The 20724-nt window shown below is 50.6% G+C and overlaps 1 protein-coding gene across 1 annotated transcript in view; it reads right to left on the bottom strand.

The window, feature by feature from the left end:
• The window catches only part of SPNS3 (sphingolipid transporter 3 (putative)), a 43480-nt gene that overhangs the window by 11047 nt on the left and 11709 nt on the right, over positions 1 to 20724 (bottom strand). Inside the window, exons 7-8 of the mRNA XM_036269012.1 lie at positions 19857 to 20009; positions 15084 to 15273 (exon numbers count right to left, since the gene is read on the bottom strand). Of these exons, the coding sequence (XP_036124905.1) occupies positions 15084 to 15273; positions 19857 to 20009 (343 nt within the window). The remainder of the gene's footprint in view (positions 1 to 15083; positions 15274 to 19856; positions 20010 to 20724) is intronic.

Below are 20724 nucleotides of genomic sequence, written 5' to 3'. Positions count from 1 at the left end.
CCAGCAGCCGGACAGCTGGTAGGCAGGCAGGTGGGGAGTGAGGCTGTGAGGGGGCAGGGCTCGGCTGCCCTCCTGGAGAATTCAGCAGAGATTGTGGGCTCTCCGGGTGGGCCCTGCTGCCTGTCCAAGAAGAGACACCTGCTTGATCTTGGCAGGGAGGTGGGGCGAAGGGGTCTCTCTCCGTTCCTCCGAGGCAGCCCCCGGCAAGGCTGGTTACTCCAGCCCAGGATGCAAGAGAGAAAGGGCTCGTTTAAGAAGCTCCCACCGCGAAGGGCTAAGTTGTAAGAGAGGCCCCGGAGCTGGGGCACCTGCACAGCCCAGCTATCTACCCCACCCCCACGGCCAGAGAGACAAGTCCTCACTGACCCTGACTACAGCTGTGGTGAGCATGCGTCCTGGCAGATCTCTGCCAACCGCTTCGCAAGTCTCCCCTGCGGGCACCAGGCTGGTCAGATGCTGGGCCTCCATCCCTGATCCCAGCTCAGGGGTCTTCACGGCTCAGAAGGACAGAATGTCGCCTGGATGTAAAGGCCTCGGTGACAGCCAAGCTGGCTCTGCTCTGTGTGGTGGTGGCCACATCCCTCCTTGGGCACGTAGGGATCAGAGTTCCGATCTAGTTTGGGCAGGAAGGGGCCTAAGGATGATCTGGGGAAGCTCCTGGGTAAAGATGGAAAACTGAAATTGCAACACAGACTTTCCTTCCCCCTAGAAGTAAAAAAATAGTAAGTCAGAAAGAAGTTGTTTTTCTCCAAAGAGAAGTACAAAACTTAATGAGAGAAACATTAAATATTGGCAGGCGGGGGGGGGAAACAAACAGACAGACAATTCTGGACCAGAGTCAAGCTCACAGCCCTTCTCAGCCCGGCCCCTCGCCAAAACCGTTCTCCAAAAGCCCCACACTGGAGGGAAACAAACGGAAGGGTCCTCAGTGCCCGCTCCCGACTGAGAACCAGTGGGAAAAGCCACTGGGGACACCGGGAAAGCGGAGCAAGTGAGCAAAGGCTCCGTCGCTGACTCCGCTCCAGGCCAGAGCACAGCCCCGCCCCAGAAGGGGATGCACCCAGTAATCAAGCAGAATGTGGTAGAGCATTTACCTAAATCCCAGAAGAGAGAACAGAGCCCAGGTGTTGGAACAAAGACTCCTCACGGCCTCCCTCACCGGAGCCCTGCAATTCCCTCCGGCGACAGAAAACCTGATGCTCAGCCCTCAGACTGCAGCCCCCTTGGGGAAGAGAATAGTCACAGAGAAGGCTGGAGGAGCGTCCAGAACAAAGGGTCGCCCACACTCTATGGAAGCAAATTCAGTATCTGAGCAGAGTCGAAGGGAAGACATTGAGCAGACGGGAAGAGAGTAGCAGAAAGAAAGGGAAGGAAAAGGAAAAGACATGAAAAGGAGGGAGCCCTGGCCGGTATGGCTCAGCAGTTAGACCATCGGCCTGCGGACCAAAGAGTCACGGGTTCAATTCTGCTCAAGGGCACGTATGTCTATTGCAGTTCAGTCCTGGCCCTGGCTGGGGTCATAAGGGAGGCAACCAGTCGATGCGTCTCTCTCATATCGATGTTTCTCCCTCTCTCTCCCTCCCTCTCCTCCTTCCACTCTATCTGAAAAATCAATGGAAAAATATCCTCAGGTGAAGATTTATAAAAACAAGAAAAGGAAGGAAGGGAGGGGTGAAAAGGGGTAGGGGAGGGAGGGGAGGGGAGAGAGAGAGAGGAAGGAAGGAAGGAAGAAAAATGAACCCAACCTAGAAGACAGATGATAGAAGAAGGAGCAGAAGAAAATTCCTTATAACTGTTTCAAACTATATTGAATATTAATTCAATCAAGAAAGAGCTCAAAGATTAAATGAATCCCCATAGGATGATATAAAGGAATATCCCAGACCTAAGGCAATAAGTGGGGGGTGAGGGTAAAACCGCAAACAACATTATTACAGATAAATTATAAACAGCTAGAAACAGACTAGGCATTAATGAAAGACTTACTGATATAGAGAAAAGGCTTGATATAATCTCACTGGTAATCTTTCAAAAGGCAATGAGAAGGAAACAGAGAGAAGTCTGTGATATGGAAGACAGATGAAGTGGTCAGGGCTGGGACTGGGATGAGGCCAGCAAGGCACCTAAGGCACCAGATTGAAGGAGCTGCTCATGCCCTGGCCGGCTTGGCTCGATGGTTAGAGCATCCACTCGTGGACCAAAGAGTCACAGGTTCGATTCCGGCCAAGGGCACGTCCCTTGGTTGTGGTTCATTCCCAGCCCTGGTCAGGGTCGTGTGGAGGCAACCAATCGATGTGCCTTTCTCACATCGATGTTTCTCTCTCTCTCTCCCATTTCCCTCCCTTCCACTCTATCTAAAAGATAAGTGGGGGAAAAAATAGGGTGAGGATTTAAAAAAAAGAAGGAGCTGCTCACTCTCAGGTGGTCCAAGTGCTGAGTCAGTACCTGAGAGTGAGCAGGTCCTTAAACTGTGCGCCCTCAATGCCTTGCTTGCCTCAGCCTAGTCCCAGCCCCAAAGATGGTCCGATCCAATCAATAAAAAAGCAAAAATAAGAAATACTCGAAGAGATGAAACGGGGAAGGAGGATACTCAGTACTGATTCAGCAGGTAAGAAGGACATCATCAGGAAGAGATTTGGGCATGCTATAGAATATTTAACATTGAGGCATAGTCTAGCCATGCACGGTAAGCATTTCCCACATGATCCAGAGATCCTGTCTCTTGTTTTCTCACCCTCGCTTTGACTGCAGCCTGTGAGAGACCATGAAGCAGAGAACCCAGCTAGGCTATGCCTGGATTCCTGACCCACAGAAACTGAGCGGTGAAAAATGTGTGTTGTCTTAAGCAGCTAAGTTTCTGGTGATTTGTTACACAGCAAGAGATATCTAATACACTTGCTAAGAGATTGAATTTCAAGAATGAAAAATGAGTCCAGTCAGTGTGGCTCAGTGGTTGAGTGTCAACCCAGGCACCAAGAGGTCACCAGTTTGATTCCTGGTCAGGGCGCATGCCCAGGTTGTGGGCCCGATCCCCAGTGGGGGGCATGCAGGAGGCGGCCAATCAATGTTCTCTCTCATCGATGTTTCTATTTCTCTCTCTCCCTTCCTCTCTCTCTGAAATCAATAAAGGAAAAAAAATAGAATGAATAATAAAATCTTCAAGTATCCAAATAGAAACAGTGACTCAACATTAAGGATTTTTTTTTTAAATCAGGCTAACTTCATCCTCCATAACAACATTTGGTGCCAAAAGACAGTGCAGCAAATGTTTTCAAAGTAATGAGGGAAAGAAAATGTGAGCCAAGAATATTATACCCAGTTAGGTGTCATTGAAGTAAAGAGTCGAAGGGGAGACAATCTCAAACATGAATGAACCAAAGGAATACAATCTCTCTAGCCTTTCTGGGGGGATGTGGGGTAGGAGGGATGAATAAAACTACTTAACCATAGCCCTGGCCAGTCTGGCTCAGTGGTTAGAGCGTCGGCCTGCTGACCAAAGGTTCACGGGTTCAATTCCCAGTCAGGGGCATGTGCCTGGGTTGCAGGTTCAATTCCCAGCCCCTGTTGGATTCGTGCAGGAGGTAACCAATCGATGTGTCTCTCTCACATCAATGTCTCTCTCTCTCTCTCTCTCTCCTTCCCTTCTTCCCTTCCATTCTAGCTAAAAACCAATGCTAAAATATCCACAAATGAGGACTTAAAAAATTCAAAACTACTTAACCACAAAAGTCTACCCAGTTAGGACTTGAAGCAAAATAAACTCAGAAATGGAGGATGTATGTAAACTGAGACTGAGCATTACATCTATTTAAATCTGGGACTACTGTCAAGCAACCAAAAGATTATGCTTAGAGAACAGACCGTGGGTGTTATAAACCTAGAAAAAGCAAAACTAATAATATAACTAACAAAAATCAGAAGGTTGGGAAGAGAAGAAGGGAGTAACGTGAAAAAGCTGGTATTCTTTCATAGTTGGGATTCATCAAGTCCAAAGTTATAAAATTAATGTGGAATTAAATAATTCCTTTGACTTCACTTACATTTCTTCAGGTAAGTTTATATAAATTAATTAAACATATGATATGTTTCCATTTCTAGAAAATATCCAGAATAGGCAAGTTTATAAAGACAGAAATTAGATGAATGGTTACTTATGGCTGGGGGAACGGCAGGTCAGGGAGAAATAAAAAGTGACTGATAATGGATATGAAGTTTCCTTTGGGGGTGATGCTATGTTCTAAAATCCATGTGGTGGTGATTGCTCAACTCTGTGAATATACTGAAAACCACTGACTTGTACACTTTAAATGGGCGAAGTGTATGGTATGTGAATTACATCTCAAATCTGTTTAAAAAAGTACACTACCCTATGTTCCCAGTTTAAGTAAAATATTTCTAAAAACATAAATCTGTGTGACATGTATAGAATGAGTCACCTAATTACATAACAAAAGTGGAAGCAAATGGGCCAAGATGCTAAGAGTCGTGCATTCTAAAAGATGAGAATGTGGATCATTGCTATTTTCTTCTTCGGGCTTTTCTGCTTTTGCTTTTGTTTTTTACATTTCTCCCAATTAAAAATGGGAAGGTTGTGGCAGGTGGAATTGTTGGTCCCAGCTCCCGATGCCTCCACAGCCTTGACCTGTGCAGGGCCCTGGAGCCTCCTCCTTGGTCCTCTCCTCTTCTCGGTCCATGCTCACTCCCTTCGTGATCTCATTCAACCTCGGGGCTTTAAATAACCAGTCTAGACCTCTCTCCAGAACTCCAGACTCATATATATCCAACTGCCTCTTAACATTTCCAGTTGACTGTCCTAAGAGGCATCTTAAATTTAACATGTCTAAAATGGAATTCCTAATTTCACCCCCTCTAAAACAAAAACAAAACAAAACAACCTGCACCTCCCTCTGCCTTCTCCATCTCAGTAAATGCCAAGTGCACGCTTCCGACGGCTCAGGCCAACACCCCTGGAGTCACCCTGGACGCCTCCCTCTCATTCACACTCCACACCCTACCCGTCAGGAAATCCTGTTGATTCTACAGCCAAAATATACCCAGAATCTGACCGCTTCTCCACACTTCCTCCATACCTGCCCTGGTCCCAGACACAGGCATCTCTTGCCTATATTACTGGAAGGCCTCCTAATTGTTCTCCCTGTTTTTGTTTTTGTCTTTGTCTTCTTTTATTCTATGATCAGCACAGGAGCCAGCAGCCCTGTTAAACCATGTGGTAGCCCTGGCCGGTTTGACTCAGCGGTTAGAGCGTCAGCCCACGGACCAGAGAGACCGGAGTTCGGTTCCTGCTAAGGGCACGTACCTCAGTTGCAGCTTGTCCCTGGTCCCATTTGGGGTCATGTGGGTGGCAACCAGTCAATGTGTCTCTCTCACAGCGATGTTTTTCTCTCCCTCTTCCTCTCTCTCCCTTCTGCTTTATCTGAAGATGAATGCAAAAATGTCCTCGGGTGAGGATTATAAAAAAAAAAAAAAAACAGCCCTGGCCAGTTCGGCTCAGCGGTTGAGCATTGGCCTGCAGACCAGAGAGTCCCAGGTTCAGTTCCTGCTAGGGGCATGTACCACAGAAAAAAATTAGAGCCCTGGCCGGTTTGGCTCAGCAGTTAGAGCGACAGCTTGCAGTCCAGAGAGACCTGGGTTCGGTTCCCGCTAAGGGCACGTACCTCGGTTGCAGTTTGTCCCCGGCCCTGGTTGGTCGTGCGGGTGGCAGCCACTCGATGTGTCCCTTTCACATCGATGTTTCTCTCTCTCTCTCTCTTCCTCTCCCTCTCTCTCTCTCCCGCTCTATCTGAACAAAAAATGGAAAAATGTCCTCTGGTGAGGATTAAAAATTAGAAAAAAAAATTTTAAAAACAAACCAACAACCATGTGGCAGATGCTACAAAATGTCCCCAAATTACTCATGCTTTTTGGTGACCACACTCTTGTGCAGTGCCCTCCTGTGGGGAAACTGGGCTGGCCTTACACCTTGCTTTGACCAATAAATGAGGCAGAGTGAGAGATGCTGGGCTCTTCCCGGCCTAGGCCTTAAGAGACTTTACAGCTTCCTCTTCTGCTTCCTGGAACGCTGCCCTGAGACCGCCATGTGAGAGGGCGGTCTAACCTAGTGGAGGATGAGGGCCACAGAGGAGCAGACAGCCAGACCTAAGCGAGGCCAGCGTGGACATTCCAGCCCAGCCAGTCTTCCAGGTGAAGAAGCCACTTGAGTGAGCACCAACAGAGAAACGGTCCAGCCTACCCACAGAACCACACAAAACAATAAATCATTGTTTTAAGCCACTTCGTTTTGGGGCAATTTGTTATGCAGCAATAGATAACGGATACACCCATAGGTCAGATCGTTACATCTGTGCTAGACATCGTCTAATGGCTTTGCAGTTCACTTCAACCTGAAGCCAAAGTCATATGTTCAGAGTCCGACATATCCGGCATCCCCACTGCCATTACCTCTGACCTCAGGTCCCCTGCTCTTCCCTGGCTCCCCCATTCCAACCACCTTTCCTCAGACACACCAGCCGTGCTTTGCCCTTCATGGCCTTTGCGTCTGAGGTTCCTTCTGCGGGGAATGCTCTTCCCGACTGCACCCCCGTATCCGCATGGCGCCTGCCGTCGCTTGTTTCAGGTCGCTACGGAGTGTCACCGTCTCCGGGAGACCTCTCTGACCACCTTGCACTCCCCCGTCCCCCGTCCCTCTTCTGGTCCCCTTTCCCTGCTCCGTTATCGTCCACAGAACTCATCCCCATCTAACATACATTTATTTTACATGTTTATCTCATTGCACACATATTTTTGCCTGTTTCGTTCAGTGTTGTATCCCCAGAGCTGGAACGGGGCCTGGCACACAGGAGGTGCTCGGAAATACTTGATGAGTAAGCGAACCCTTCGTTCATCCAGCCACCTCCCCATGGCCTTGGTCCTGCCCCTCCAGGCCCTGCTCCCGCAGCCCAGGAGGCCCAGCAGGGGTTTGAGGGTGAAGACTGAACCCCAAGGTTTCTCACCTGTGGGATGGAATTAGACACCTTCCCGGGCAGGAGATGGCCCACATTAGTGCGGGCTTCATGGCCGTGCGCCCACACACTGCTCCCCTCGATGCTGGATGTCAGCAGGCCCCAGACCGCACTGGAGGAGGAGCCGCTGGGGCACAATGGCAGATTGTATTCACCCAAAACACCCACTGCGGTACTTCCACATGCTCCTTAAGATCTCTGTTGGTCCCCATCCAAAGGCTAGATCTATTTTCTCTCCCCCCAAATCTGAGTGAGAAGTTGTGGCTCGAGCGAAGAACCGAACGCCGTGGAAGTGATACCATGTACTATGTAACTTTGAAGGGTCAGTCACAAAAGGCAAGGTGGCTCCTCTGGCTCTCTCAGGATGCTAGTCCTTGGAACCCGGTCAGGATGTGATGAGGAAGCCCCGGCCACAGGGACAGGCACAGGCAGGTGTCCCAGCCAATAGCTCCAATGATCTCAGCCACAGTCAGCATCAATCTCAGACGGCCCTAGCCTTTGCTGATCCAGCCCCCAACCCCATCCTGTCTACTGAACCCCCAGTGGACGAAAGGTAAGTTATCCCCACCCTCCAACCTTGTCCAAACTGCAAATTTGTGAGCAAATATGTGTATTAGTTGTTTTAAACTACTAAGTTTCATTACATTTCCATAGCAACTAGAACAAGCACAAAAGTTCATTTAGTTCCTTAAGGAAATCAAGAGGTAAGCACTAGCACTCCCATTCTACAGCTGAGAAAATTGAGGCACAGCAGGGCCAACCTCACAGAGCTAGTACATAAAGAAGCAGGAGTGACATCCAGGCCTTGCAGACACCTCAATGCATGCTCACTCCCATCCCCCACTCCTGCCCTTCCATCTGGACCACAAAGCCCACCCAAGGGGGGACTGTCAGCATTCAGCCATGTCCTCCAGCAACCAGGCCAGTAAACGTGGAGCCTCTGCATTGGGCTCAGTCCCTCGTCTGAGTACAAGCCCCTTCTCCTCTGAAGGACAGTCGCTTTCGGAAGAAGGCCAAGGAAGAGGTTGTGAGCCAAGACCTGCTGTGCATGTCTGGAGCCCAATTAACAGCCAAAAAGTCCACTTCCCCTGCCAAGGGGACTGGGAAGAGGGAAGAGATAGAACCCTCTGCGCCGGCATGTGGGCCACAGAGCATGAGCTCCCCCAGGGAAGGCCCCAGACCAGACTTTATATGCTCAAGAAATCTCATTGCTGTAAAACATACAGCACAATAATGCCCCTACTTCAGGAAATTTGGGGGCATACACATGATGCTGCCAAAAACCCCTCCTGCCCACACCATGCAGCTACCACCACAGAAGCAGTGGAAGAAAAACTATACTCAGTTGCAGATACACATGTACACACACACGCACACACACACACACACACACATGCATACACATCATGCCACACAACTACCTGCATGCCCTGATAAACGTGTGTGCACACATGCACAAACATGTATATAAAACAGCATACATGGACATACCATACACACTGTGCACATATAGAATGAATATATGCATACATGCAATATCCATAGAGCATGACTATGCTGGTAGACAGATATTGAACACACACTCATATTCACACACTCACACACGTGCACTCATATTCACAGACCTGAATATACTCCACTTAGATGCATGCACACACTAGCACACATGCCCAAATTCCCATGGACTCTTCCGAAGAAGACCTTGGGGCCCATCCATCTTCCCAGGACTTGCAGAGATAGTGCAAGAACTTTGGTTCCTGGAATTGGAGGAGAAGGCATGCATGGATAGGTGGAAGAGGCTCAGGTGACTCTTCCTATTTTGAATCTCAACATAAGCTAATTCCTCAGCCCCTTTAGAGAACTTTCTGATGTTGACCCTCATAGGTTCTTCAAACCTGATGACATCCTTTGAAGGTTTAGGGGTGATGTCATGTTCCTTGGACTCTAGACTCCCCACGATACCTTCACTTGGATGTTGACCTCCTACCACAAACTCAGAATACACAAAGCCATGTTCTTTATCTCCCCCAGAAAACCTGCTACTTCTTCCCACTTTACTGTCTCAGTTAATGGTATCTCCCTCCTTCCACCTGCTCAGGCCAATATCCTAGAACTCACCTTTGACTCTTCTTTCTCTCACACATCACATTGAACCCATCAGAAAATTCTGATAGCTCTACCTTCAAAATATATCTGTAATCCAACCCCTTCTCCCCACCTCTGCTGCTTTCCCCCTGGCTCCAGTCCCGTAAATTCTCACTGGATTGTGGCAGTCATGTGACTCTTCTCTCCGTTTCTGCCCTGGCCCCCATGACTATTCTCAACTGAGAAACCAGAGTGATTCTATTAAACATAACCCAATAGTAGAAAAACAATACAAAAAAAATCAATCAAAAACAAAATTTGGCAGCAAAATTGACAAATCTTTGGTTAAACTGGCCAAGAAAAAAGAAGCAAGAACTCAAATTACTAAAATCAAGAACAAAACAGAGAACATTACTACCGACCTTACAGAAATTAAAAGGATTATAAGGGAATACTATGAACAAGGATAGGCCACAAGTAGAGATAATCTAAGTGAAATGTACAAATTCCTAGAAAGACTCAAACTACCAAAATTGACTTAAAAAAAAACTAAAAAGTCTTAATTGACCTATAATAAGTAAATATTTAGTCAGTAATCAAAAACTTCCCACAAACAAAAGCCCAGAACCAGATGGCTTCACCAATGGATTCTAATGAACATCTGAAGATGGATTAACACAAGTGCTTCACAAACTCTTCCAAAAACTAGAAGAGGAGCCTGGTCGGTGTGGCTCAGCGGATTGAACGTTGTCCTATGGACTGAAAGGTCCCAGTTCAGTTCCTGGTCAGGGCACATGGCCAGGTTGTGGGCTCGATCCCCAGTGGGGGGCGTGCAGGAGGCGGCCAATCAATGTTTCTCACATTGATGTTTCTATCTCTCTGTCCCTAAAAAGTCAATAAAAATATATTTTTTAAAAAAACTAGAAGAGGAAGAAATACTTGTCAACTCATTCTATGAGGCCATTACCAAGAAAACTATAGACCAATATTTCTAATGAATATGGATGCAAAAATCCTCCACAAAAACTAGCAAGCCGGATTCAGCACCCCATAAAAATGATTTATACAGCTGTCTCTCAGTGTAGGAAGGGGATTGGTTCCAGGACTCCTCTGGATACCAGAATCCATGAATGTTCAAGTTCCTTATATAAAATGGTATAGTATTTGGATATGACCTACATATACCCTACCGTATACTCAAAATAATCTCTAGATTACTTATAATATCTAACACAATGAAAATGCCATGTATATAATTGTTATTGTACATATTGTTTAGGAAATAATGACAAGAAAAAAAAAGGTCTGTACATGTTCAGTATAGACCCAACCAGTGTAGGCTTAGCATAGTACATGTCAGTAACAACATAACTTCTTTTCCCCCCAAATATTTTCTATTTGAAGTTGGTTGAATTCACGGATGTGGAACCCACAGATATGGAGAGCCCACTGCACACCATGGCCAAGAGAGGACTTATCCCAGGAATACAAAGTTGGTTAAACACAAATATCAATCAATGCAATACACCATATTAAGAGCATAAAGGAAAAACCACATGATCATCTCAATAGATGCAAAGGGCATAAGCCAGATCTCCGCTCCTCACACAAAATCCTGTCTCCCCCTCAGTAAACGCCGATCCCCTCCGATGCCCATAAGGCCCTACCTGATCTGGCCCCCATCACCTCTTGGTCCTCTTCTCCTTCTCTCCCTTCACTCGCTCCCACTAGCCACAGTGTCCTCGCTGTCCTTCAAATCCTCCAGGGACACTGTTGCCTCAGGGTCTTTACCTCTGCCTGGAAAACTGTTCCCCTAAATAACCACAGAATTCACTTCTTCACCTCCTATAGGTCTGTACCAACATCCACCTTCTCAGCGAGGCCTCTCTGGTTACAGGACAGAAAATTGCAGCCCTCTCCCCGCAACCCCACACACTCCCACTCTCCCTCCTCCACTCTATTCAAAGCATTGATGATCATCTAGAATATTGTGAACTTTACTTATGCATCTTGCTTGTTGTCTGTCTCCTCCAAGTAGAATGTAAGCTCCCTAAGGACAAAGATATTTTAGTCTATTTTATCCACTGTTATGTCCATAACATTTTAATTAGCATGCCACTTTATAGGCACTTAATAAATATCTGCTGGATAAATAAATGAATGCAAATAGCTAGCCATACAACCGTTCACTTGACAAGCAGTGATTACCTCCACCCACCCCAAGTGCTTGACATTCTGCTTCTTCGGGCTGGAGTGCTGAGAAAGATCAAAACCAACCTGGGCCCTGCTGGGGGAGGGGTCCAAGTATAAATAACCATGAGCTACGGAAGACAATGCTGAGCAGCATCAAGGACGGGGAGAGGGTCAGGCCTACCAATCAGGGAAGTCTCCACGGAGAGAGGTGTGCAAGCCAGCCCTGGATGCCCAAAATGATTGGGACACAGAGAAAGGGTTGGGGTAGAGAGAGCAGAGGGAGGTCCCAGATGTGGGAAGCATGGGCATGTCCTGGGCATCGAGAGGGGCATGCATGGCAGGACTGCATGGGGACAGGCTATTAAGATTGTCAGGAGAGTTTGTGAGGGGCTTTGAACTCCAGGATGAGGAGTTGGAGTTGGTTCCAGAGGCACCAGGAGCCATGCAAGGCTTTGGAGCAGGGAAGGTCCATGGTGTCACTCTGGCGGTGTGGGAAGAACCGATTGTGGTGGGTGAGCAGGAAGGCAAGGAAACCATGAAGTTGGCTCCCAAAACAGTCTTGGAGAAAGACAGTAAAGCATGAGCCAGGAAGGACAGAGAGGAGAGAAGAGTGTAGGTTGGAGGTATTAAGGGTTTTATGACCATGTTGTGGGGAAGGAGCTGGAGCTTGACTCTCAAGTCAGAACATTCAGGTGGACGTCAGAGGTGCAGATAGAGCCATGGAGCCGGGGGTCTGTCAGGAGGTCCAGGAGAAGTACACCACTTCTGCAAGGCTGGAGCTCTGGCCGCAGGGGCTCAGCGCTGCTGGGCCTCATGCCAGAGCCAAACACGAGCCACAGGAAGGAGCTGCTTCCCTGCACTGGAAGACGGATGCATCCTGGCCCTGCCTGCCTCTCTGCCCCTCAGCCCCTCAGCCCCGGGGCAGGCCTCGAGAAGTTTCTCCAGCTGGCTTTGTCAGCCAAGACGCAATGTCATTTCTAGATGAGCCATCCAGCTCTGGAAATGTGCCAGGCTGTGGGAGGGGGGACAGCTGTGTCCCCAAAATACAGCCAAGGAGCTGCCTCCCAGAGCCAACCAAGACAGTGGCAGAAGCAGAGCTGGCAGGGAGTCCAGGGCCCCAGCCGATGCAGGGACACGCCTTTGACAGGGCCTCCATCTGCCTGGGCCTGGACTTGCCGGCAAGGTCAAGCCTAGTTAGCTCCCACCAGCTGAAGATGATGGTCCCAGTCACTCTTCTGCTCCCTCAGCCAATAAGCGTTAAGGCATGTATTGGCGCCTGGCGTATGAGGCTGTTTCGCTCCCACGCGGGCAACAAGGGTGAGTGCAGCATGAAGGACGCAGACTTTAAAGTCTGCAGGGCTCAGTTTGGGTGCTGTCTGTTCTGCTGTCTGTGTTGCTGTTTCTGGGCCTCAGTTTTCCAATCTGTCAAGTGGGCATGAGAAGCACCCTTTCCCATGAGGGTGTCATAAAGACCAAATAAGAACAGAGGGAGAAAGGAATGCTACGGGGACTTGTCTGCCTCCAGGAAGCTCAGCAGAAGCCCAACCAAGGGGAAGACTCGGATGAGAAGCAGCACACCTTAAGAGAGGTGCCAGATGGCCTAGCCGGTGTTGCTCAGTGGTAGAGCGTCAGCCCGTGCACCAGAGGGTCACAGGTTTGATTCCCGGTCAAGGGCACATGTGGGTTTGTTCCCAGGCCCCTGTCGGGCACATGTAACAGGCAATTGGTCAATGTGTCTCTCTCACATCGATGTTTTTCTCTCTCTTTCTCTCTCTCTTTCTCTCTCTCCCTCTCCATCTTTCCACTCTCTCTAAAAATTAATAGAAAAAATATCTTCGGGTGAGAATTAACAAAAAAGAAAGAAAGAGAGGGGTACCAGACACACCCAAGGGCTCAGAGACCTGAATGGACCTGTCCCAAGTGCCCCAGCTTGTACAGACGGCTGGAGACCTGGGCTGGGAGGGTCTACTTGGAGAGCGTGAAAGCTGGGTGAGGGGCCTTGGGCCACCCACCCACGGACAGGGCGGTGCCTGCCAGGAAGGAGGCTGGATGCCGCAGCCTGCAGTGAGGAGAGAGGGCGGGAGGGGAGGCAGCTGCACTTCCTGAGCTCACCCAGGGGGTTAAACGGGCACTAGAGGGGAGACAGGCTTGAGGGTGCCTGTCGGGGCCCACAGGGCAGAGCAAGAAGAGTTGGAAAAGCAACACCTGAAGAGGAGCAGAGGGGAGATGTGAGAGGACAGAGGTGACCGCGTCATCTGTGTCAAGGAATTGAACGATGCTAAAGGCAGGTCCAGGGGTCCCCAAAACCCACAAAAGTACCCCCAAGAGAGGAGTCAGCCAGCATCTGGGCATCTGCCACATGGTGGGCACTGACAGTCAGCAAAGACAACTCTGGGCACGAAGTCCCTTTCCAGTCATCCTCCCGACCTGCCTGGCACTGGAGGGGCTAGAATCTTGGGGTAGGGACGATGTCAGGACGAGGGACAGAATTTGCATTCTGTCAAGGAGAACACAACCACAGAGCCGACTAGAGCCGCCCTCCCCCACTCGCCCCAGTGCAATTTGCTGGGCCTGGACAGAAGCTTTATTGGGAAGTAGAACCCAAGTTTCAATTTAAATGGGACTTTAGGCTATGAGTGTGACTGAAAAAACGATGGGATCTATCAGCAGGAATAAATAGCTACCAAATTCCTAATAAACGAATAAAGTCATCACTAAAAAAAAAAAAGAAAAAAAGGAAAGCTATGGTTTCTGGTCACAGGTGGGAGACCCACCCAAACTGGCAGGAGAACAATAAAGTTGTTACTGATTTGCTTCCTGAGTCCAGGGTGCTCGGTGAACCCCGCACACACGTTCAGGGACATCCCGTCCGTGCCACGCAGTGGGTCCCCAGGGCCTTAGGACCAGGGAGGGGGGGAGAGGGGAGCACAACCCAGCTGGCTGGGGTTACGCTGGACCCATCTTCCTGGAAGCAGCGGCCCCTTCCCATTGGGTGGGACAGCCAGGGCTGAGGCTTTGGGGCAGCAGGGACACTGCAGCGCTAGGTGTGTGTGTGCGTGTGTGTGTGTGTGTGTACAGCCCCACCCATACGCTATGGTGCCTGATGTGTGTGTGTGTGTGTACAGCCCCACCCATACGCTATGGTGCCTGATGGGACCCAAACACACACTGAGCCCAAGTGGGAACCATGAATTCAGACGCAAACAGATAGCACTGGAAAGGCTTTTGAAGGAGGTGGCCTTTGCTTTGGGTCTTGCAGGAGAAGGATTTCAGGATGCACAGGAGAGACTGGTGCCCCCAGCAGAGGGAACAGACACAAAGGCCAGGAGGTGTCACCGGTACAGTCAGAGTGTGAAGCACATGAAGAGATGTGTGGGACATGGTTCTGGAAAACATGATAGTATCACAGTGGTCACCTTTAAAGCAGCATCCGCACCAGCTATGGCCAAGCTGGGCCTCACTTTCCTCATCTGCAACATGGGAAGAATCACCCTATTTTTTCATGTCCTAAATATAAGTAAGTCTCATTATCTTCAATCAAAGCATTAACCAGGAGCTCAGAGGATACACTTTCAAGTTGGAAAGAGGCTCAAATTCCAGTTCTTCCCCTTCCTAGCTGTGTAACTCTTGGTAAGTCTCAGTTTACTCATCTGTACAATGGGGATAACAAGCTCCACGTGGAAGGACTGATACACGATGCAGGTAAAGACCTGGCACAGTGTGAACCTATGTCAGGCAGGAGTTCCCCCCCCACCCCACCCCACCTCTGATGGGGCCCTCACTTACATAGGAGGCCACGAGAGTGGTCGGAGCCAGGATGAGAGCCAGGTAGAGGCAGACAGCAGCAGCAAGCAGGCTAGAGGCACAGATGAGGGGCTCAGCCCGCGGGTTGACTCTCTTGTACCTCCTTGAAGCCTCTCCTCCCAGGAAAACCCCAATGATGCCAGTCCCAATGGTCAGTGCCCCAAAAATCAGGCTGATGAAGAAGAACAGAGAGGGGTTGGTCAGCAGGTGGGTCTAGCCACCTGCCCTTAGTCATGATCTGGTACCCAAAAGAGATACGCTGTGGATCCCTCCCCTCGCTCCTGACGAGTGCTCCTAGTTTCCTGGAAGCCTAATCAGGAACCCAGATACTCTCCCTCCCCAGCCCCACTTCTGCCTCATCCTGGGGATGCCACTGGCCATGTGGTCTGCCCAACACCCCAGTTCTCAGTCTTCCTCAACTCCAGTAACCTTCTGCAACCGCTCACCTCCCAAAACTCTCCCACTCAGAAACCCCAATTCCACCAATCTGGCCCCAACCTCCTCACCTTCTGGCCCCCAGTACTAATGGGGTGGAGGCAAGTGAACATTTATGTATTGAGCTCCTGTGAGACACTCGGCCCTCAGCCAGGCATTCGGCACGCCCTCCCTCCGTGACTCCCACCTTCCGTTCTGTCCTTGAACAGCTCTCCAGAGCCCTCTCCTAACTTCACTTTTCCCACCAAAACAACTGTCCTACAAAACAACTTCCATACAGGTCCCCAGAGGGTGCTTTCTAGAACACAGATCTGACTGTCCCCATGCCCACCCCAGCCTAAACTTCTCCACCAGCTCTCAGACATCTACCAGGTTTGGTGGCAACATGTGGCCTTTCATGATCTGACGCTGGTTGACCTCAACCCCAACCTCCAGCTCTATCCTCCTCTACCTCCAAACTCATTATTATCCCCACTGCATACTTTTTAAAAAAATTATCATCTTAGGATATTTTTGTATTTATCTTCAGATAGAGTGGGAGGGAGGGAGAGAGAGAGAAACATTGACATGAAAGGGACACATTAAGTGGTTGCCTCCCGCACAACCCCAACCAGGGCTGGGGATGAACCACAACCAAGGTACATGCCCTTGACTGGAATCGAACCCACGACTCATTGGTCCACAGGCCGATGCTCCAACCACTGAGCCAAACCGGCCAGGGCTCTACTTCATATTTTTATTCCTCCATCTGGACACCTACCGAACTCTTACTCATCCTTCAAGGCCCATCACAATTATCTCCTCTTTGGAGATGCCTTCCCCTGGCCCTTGGCTGATGCCTTCACTCCCTTCAGTTTCCCACAGCACCTTCTGTGTCTCTGTCACCAAGGTTATTACATATTACCTGTGAATTACCGGAGAACAGAGACCAGGTTTGGTTTACTTTCTTGACTCTACGCTGGGAGCATAAAGCCTGGACTACAAGAGATGTACATTGAGCAAATGAGCTCATTGAGTCCCCCGAGAATTCCCAGGTGGACAGATGAGGAAAGTTAAGCTGAGAAAGGTTAAGGTCAAGATTACCCAGCTGATAAGTGGCAGAGGCAGGGATTGAACAGACATCTTCATCTCCTAGTCCATCCTGCTCCCCCAAGCCTCCTATTAAAGGAGCTCAAAGGGATACCGAACCTGAACAATGTGAATTCTGGTTACACATGTAACCAGGACTTTTCCAGCCCCTCGGTGGCTCCCTGCCGTCCTCAGGGCAAGCTCTCAGCCAGTACCGGGACTGGCCCCAGCACACCTGTGTAACTTTCCCTCTCATCTTCCTCCCTCACTCGGCACGAAAGACTGGGAATTCTCTAAACTCACCCCATGCTTTCCAACTTCCTGGCCTTGGCCCACACTGTTCTCTTGGCCTCAAGTACCATTACCCTCACCTACCTTCCCTACCTGCCAGTATCCCCTCCCAGACCCGAACATTTCCAGAGGTGCATGGGCTGGCCAGGTGCCCTGCTATGACCTTCATGGCGGCTCCCACAAAGATGTAAGACTATGGTTACTGACAAATTGAGAGTCACACACACACACACAAAACCCTTTCTTCTAAACAACGTCTGTAAAAAGTACATTCCACAGGCTGAGGACTAGTGGGTTTGTTCCTCTGCCCCACCTTATTGGTTTAGAGAAGAAAGTATAGAGCTCAGAGTGGGCAGGAACCGGCCTGAGGTCACACAGCTCCGCATGGGCAGAGCCAGGGTTTCCTGGCCCTCTGCCTACTGAAGCATGTGGGTCCTTAGGCAGTGTAGAGGTGCTCGCTGAACCTTCCCACCCTTCCAAGCTGTGCCAGGCTCCGGCTCAGCCCAGTCAAGTGACCCCGAATCCCAGATGAACGCGGTCCACTTCTAAGCTCTGGTCTGAGCCAGCCTTGGCAGATTCTAGAGACCTTTGTGAGGTTTAGGACTGATTATTCAGACAGGCTGTGTAGAGAGGGGAGACCCCTGAGCAGGTGTGGCCAGAGGACACACCCAGCCACCCAGCTCCCCTACCTCCACAAGGCCTCCCCAGAATCAGACTCTCAGAGCCAAGAGTGGGGATCCGTAAAGGCCTGCAGGTTCTATGCTGATTCTCCACACAGTAGTCCTGGCAAGCAGCTGTCCAGGTTCTACTTAAATACCCCCAGGGGTGGGAAGCTCATTACCCCCACCCAGCCCCTTTCATCTGGCCAGCTGAGTGTTGGAAGTTTTCCCTCTGGCCAAGCTCGAATCCTGTGTCCTGCAGCTTCTTGCCCTCACCTCACCCCCACCCTAAGGCTTATCCTTCTACCCACTCTGTGGTAGGCTGAATAATGACCCCCCCCCCCAGGGTGTCTACACCCTATTCTCTAGAACCTGCGAATGTTACCTCATGACAAAATGTGGCTGCACTAAGGATCTGGAGTTGGAGAAGACCTTCCCCCGCTACTTAGTGGGCCCTAAGTGCAACCACAGGGGTCCTTATAAGAAGGAAGCGGAGGGGGATTTGAGACAGAAGAGGAGAAGCCACGTGTCTGTGGATGGAGGACCTGGAGTGAGGCAGGGACAAGCCAAAGGGTGCCGGCAGCCACAGAAGTTGGAAGAGGCGAGAAAACTGTCTCCTATGGAGACTTTGGACGGAGTGTGGCCCTGCTGAACTTGATTTGGGCCCAGTGAAATGATTTTGGACTTCTGACCTCCAGAACTATGAGAAAACAAATGTCTGCTTCTTTAAGCTACCGAGTGTGCAGTAATTCCTTATGTCAGTCCCAGGACACATCCAAATTCCCATGTCAGTTTCTCACACAGGTTCTAGGAAGGAGCTGAGTTAGAAGGAGGCTGCTGCTGAGAAGAGGGAAGTGAGTTGCCCAGGAAGTGCCCAACTACTTAATGGTGGGATCGAGTCTTATCTTCCCCCCACTCTTTCAAGCTGCTCTGGGGCTTTCAGGACTCAGTCTGCCTCCAGGGAGATAACAATCGACCTGCGGCACCAAGACAAACACGGCAGCCTCATCGGATGCATCCACTCATTCACTCGCTGGATGCTTTCCCTGCGCGCCCATGGTGTGTGTGCCAGGAAGCCGCTCCCAGCAAAAGGGAAAGATGTTCGAGTCCATTAACAGCAATGGGCGGTCTCCAGAGGCAATAGGATGTGGAGCTTAAAAGCACCAACTCTGGAGTCAGATGGGTTTGAATCCTGGCTCTACTATGTGCTCGCTGTGTGGCCTTGGACAAGCCACTTAACCTCTCTGATCTTCTACTGCCTCATCTGTAATACAGGAATAATAGGGTTAATTATTAGAAAACTTCAGAGGGTTTTTCATGTAGAATGCACAGCTTAGGGCCTGAACTCAAGTGAAAGCTTAAGAGGTAACGGTGAGAAACGAGAAGAGAGCTATGGGCAGAGGGAATGGTTTGGGCAAAGGCACGAAGAAGCGAAAAGGCAGGAGGTAGTCTGGAAATTACATGAAGCGCTCCCTCTGGCCACCTGGGAGGGAGGAAGAGGCGAGGGAGGAGGCTGGGGAGAAGGAGGTGGATGTGCTGCTCTCAGAGGACTGGCGCCCCGAGGCCTCAGGGAAGAGCTCAGAGCCCCGAGGGGGCTGAGGCGCCCACGGGCAGGGGCAGAGAGAAGGAGGGCACCACAGACGACTGGAAAGCATCAACTGGAGAGGAGGAGAAAACCAGGATTCAGCTTCCAAGGAGGAGGAGAAAGCAAGTAAGAGAGGACTGCGATGTGCCCTCTGAATCGGGAGGTCACTGAGTCCTTGGAGAACGGGGTGAAGAGGGCAGGGAATGGGGGGGGCCTGCCCTGAGGGCTTTTGCTCTCCACCCCTTCCCAGCCTCCCAGCAGTATCTCGGATTCTCAGCGCCTCCCTCAGATGAGGTAAAAGAAGAAATGAACGCATGGGTGAAATCCCCAGCCAGATGAGAAATGGGGCCTCCCGGGGCCTGTTGGCCATCTGTAAAAGGGGCGACTGCGCACTATGGGTCCCTTTGAAGGAAAGTTGCCTAAGAGTCCCATCACTCTCACTCCCACCCCAAGTGCCCTCTGGACCTCCACAGCAGCCCAAGACTGGAAGACAGGGACTGGGACCCAGAGAGGACAAGGGTGCTGCCTCTGGACACCCAGGGCGGCAGGAGCTCAGCCAGAGCCAGAACCAGCCAGCTGGCTCCTGAGCTCTGTGGTCTTTACAGAGCATCATGTGCCCAGACAGGTTGAGTTTGGGGGCTCAGAACCTCCTGAGACTTCCCCATCAAGAACCCTCCTACCCTGGGCCCGGCGCCCCGGGCTCCAGCAGCCCCTCACCTGTCCTTGCTGTCACATGGCTGATGGAAGCAGGGAGGCAGCAGCCCGTGCACCACACGAGCCTCAAACAGAAACTTGGGGGCCCAGAAGCCCACAGCTCCAGTCACAAAGGCCATGGCTGTCACTCCAAGGGTGGACCACACGAAACTCCAGCTGCAAGAGAAAGCACCTGGCTGAAACGGAGAGGGCTGGGCAGGGGACGCCCGCCTCTATCTGTTCCCTTCTCCCATCTCCTGGGCACTCAGGGGGGCTCGGCATCCTCCCCAACATTCCCTAAGAGCCCTGCACATCCCACCTCCACACCTTTACTGATGCCTCGCCTTCCTCCTCCCCTCTGCAGGGCCAGCTCTCCCCATCCTGAAAGGCCACATCCAACGTCACATTCTCCAGGGAGCTGCCCCCGCTGCCCCCACCTTCCTGTGGGTGCCCTCCACTGGTCTCACGGCTCTGTAACAAACAGAGTTGGGTCCTGTTCGTGCCCCACATTTTGGTAAATCCTGAGGCCTGGGAGTGTGGTTGACTTCTGTCTGCCTCCCCCACCACACCTGGCATAGAAAGGCTAGATGCACTCCCATGAGGGCCAGAGAGGTAAGTGATGAACTCCCGGCATCCTCCCAGCAACCCTGAGAAGCAGGCAAAGCTGGAGAATTATGTCCGTCAAATAAATGCGGGAAATGAGGCTCCAAGTCTCAGGTCACTTAGGGATAAGGCAGTGGCAGAGCCAAGGCTGGAGCTCATGCTACCGCCCCCGCCCCCTCCCAGCCCATGTTCTGTCACGTGGCGAGGGGAAGGGGGCCTCCAAGTAAGGGAGGGGCATCTCAGCTGGTGAGTGGGAGCTCAGAGGAGAAAGAGGGCTGAGACCCTGGCT

This window comes from Molossus molossus, unplaced genomic scaffold, assembly GCF_014108415.1.
Source record: "Molossus molossus isolate mMolMol1 unplaced genomic scaffold, mMolMol1.p scaffold_m16_p_19, whole genome shotgun sequence".
NCBI lineage: Eukaryota > Metazoa > Chordata > Mammalia > Chiroptera > Molossidae > Molossus > Molossus molossus.
Note: the sequence above shows the minus strand (reverse complement) of the source record. Positions and strands in the feature narration are given on the sequence as shown.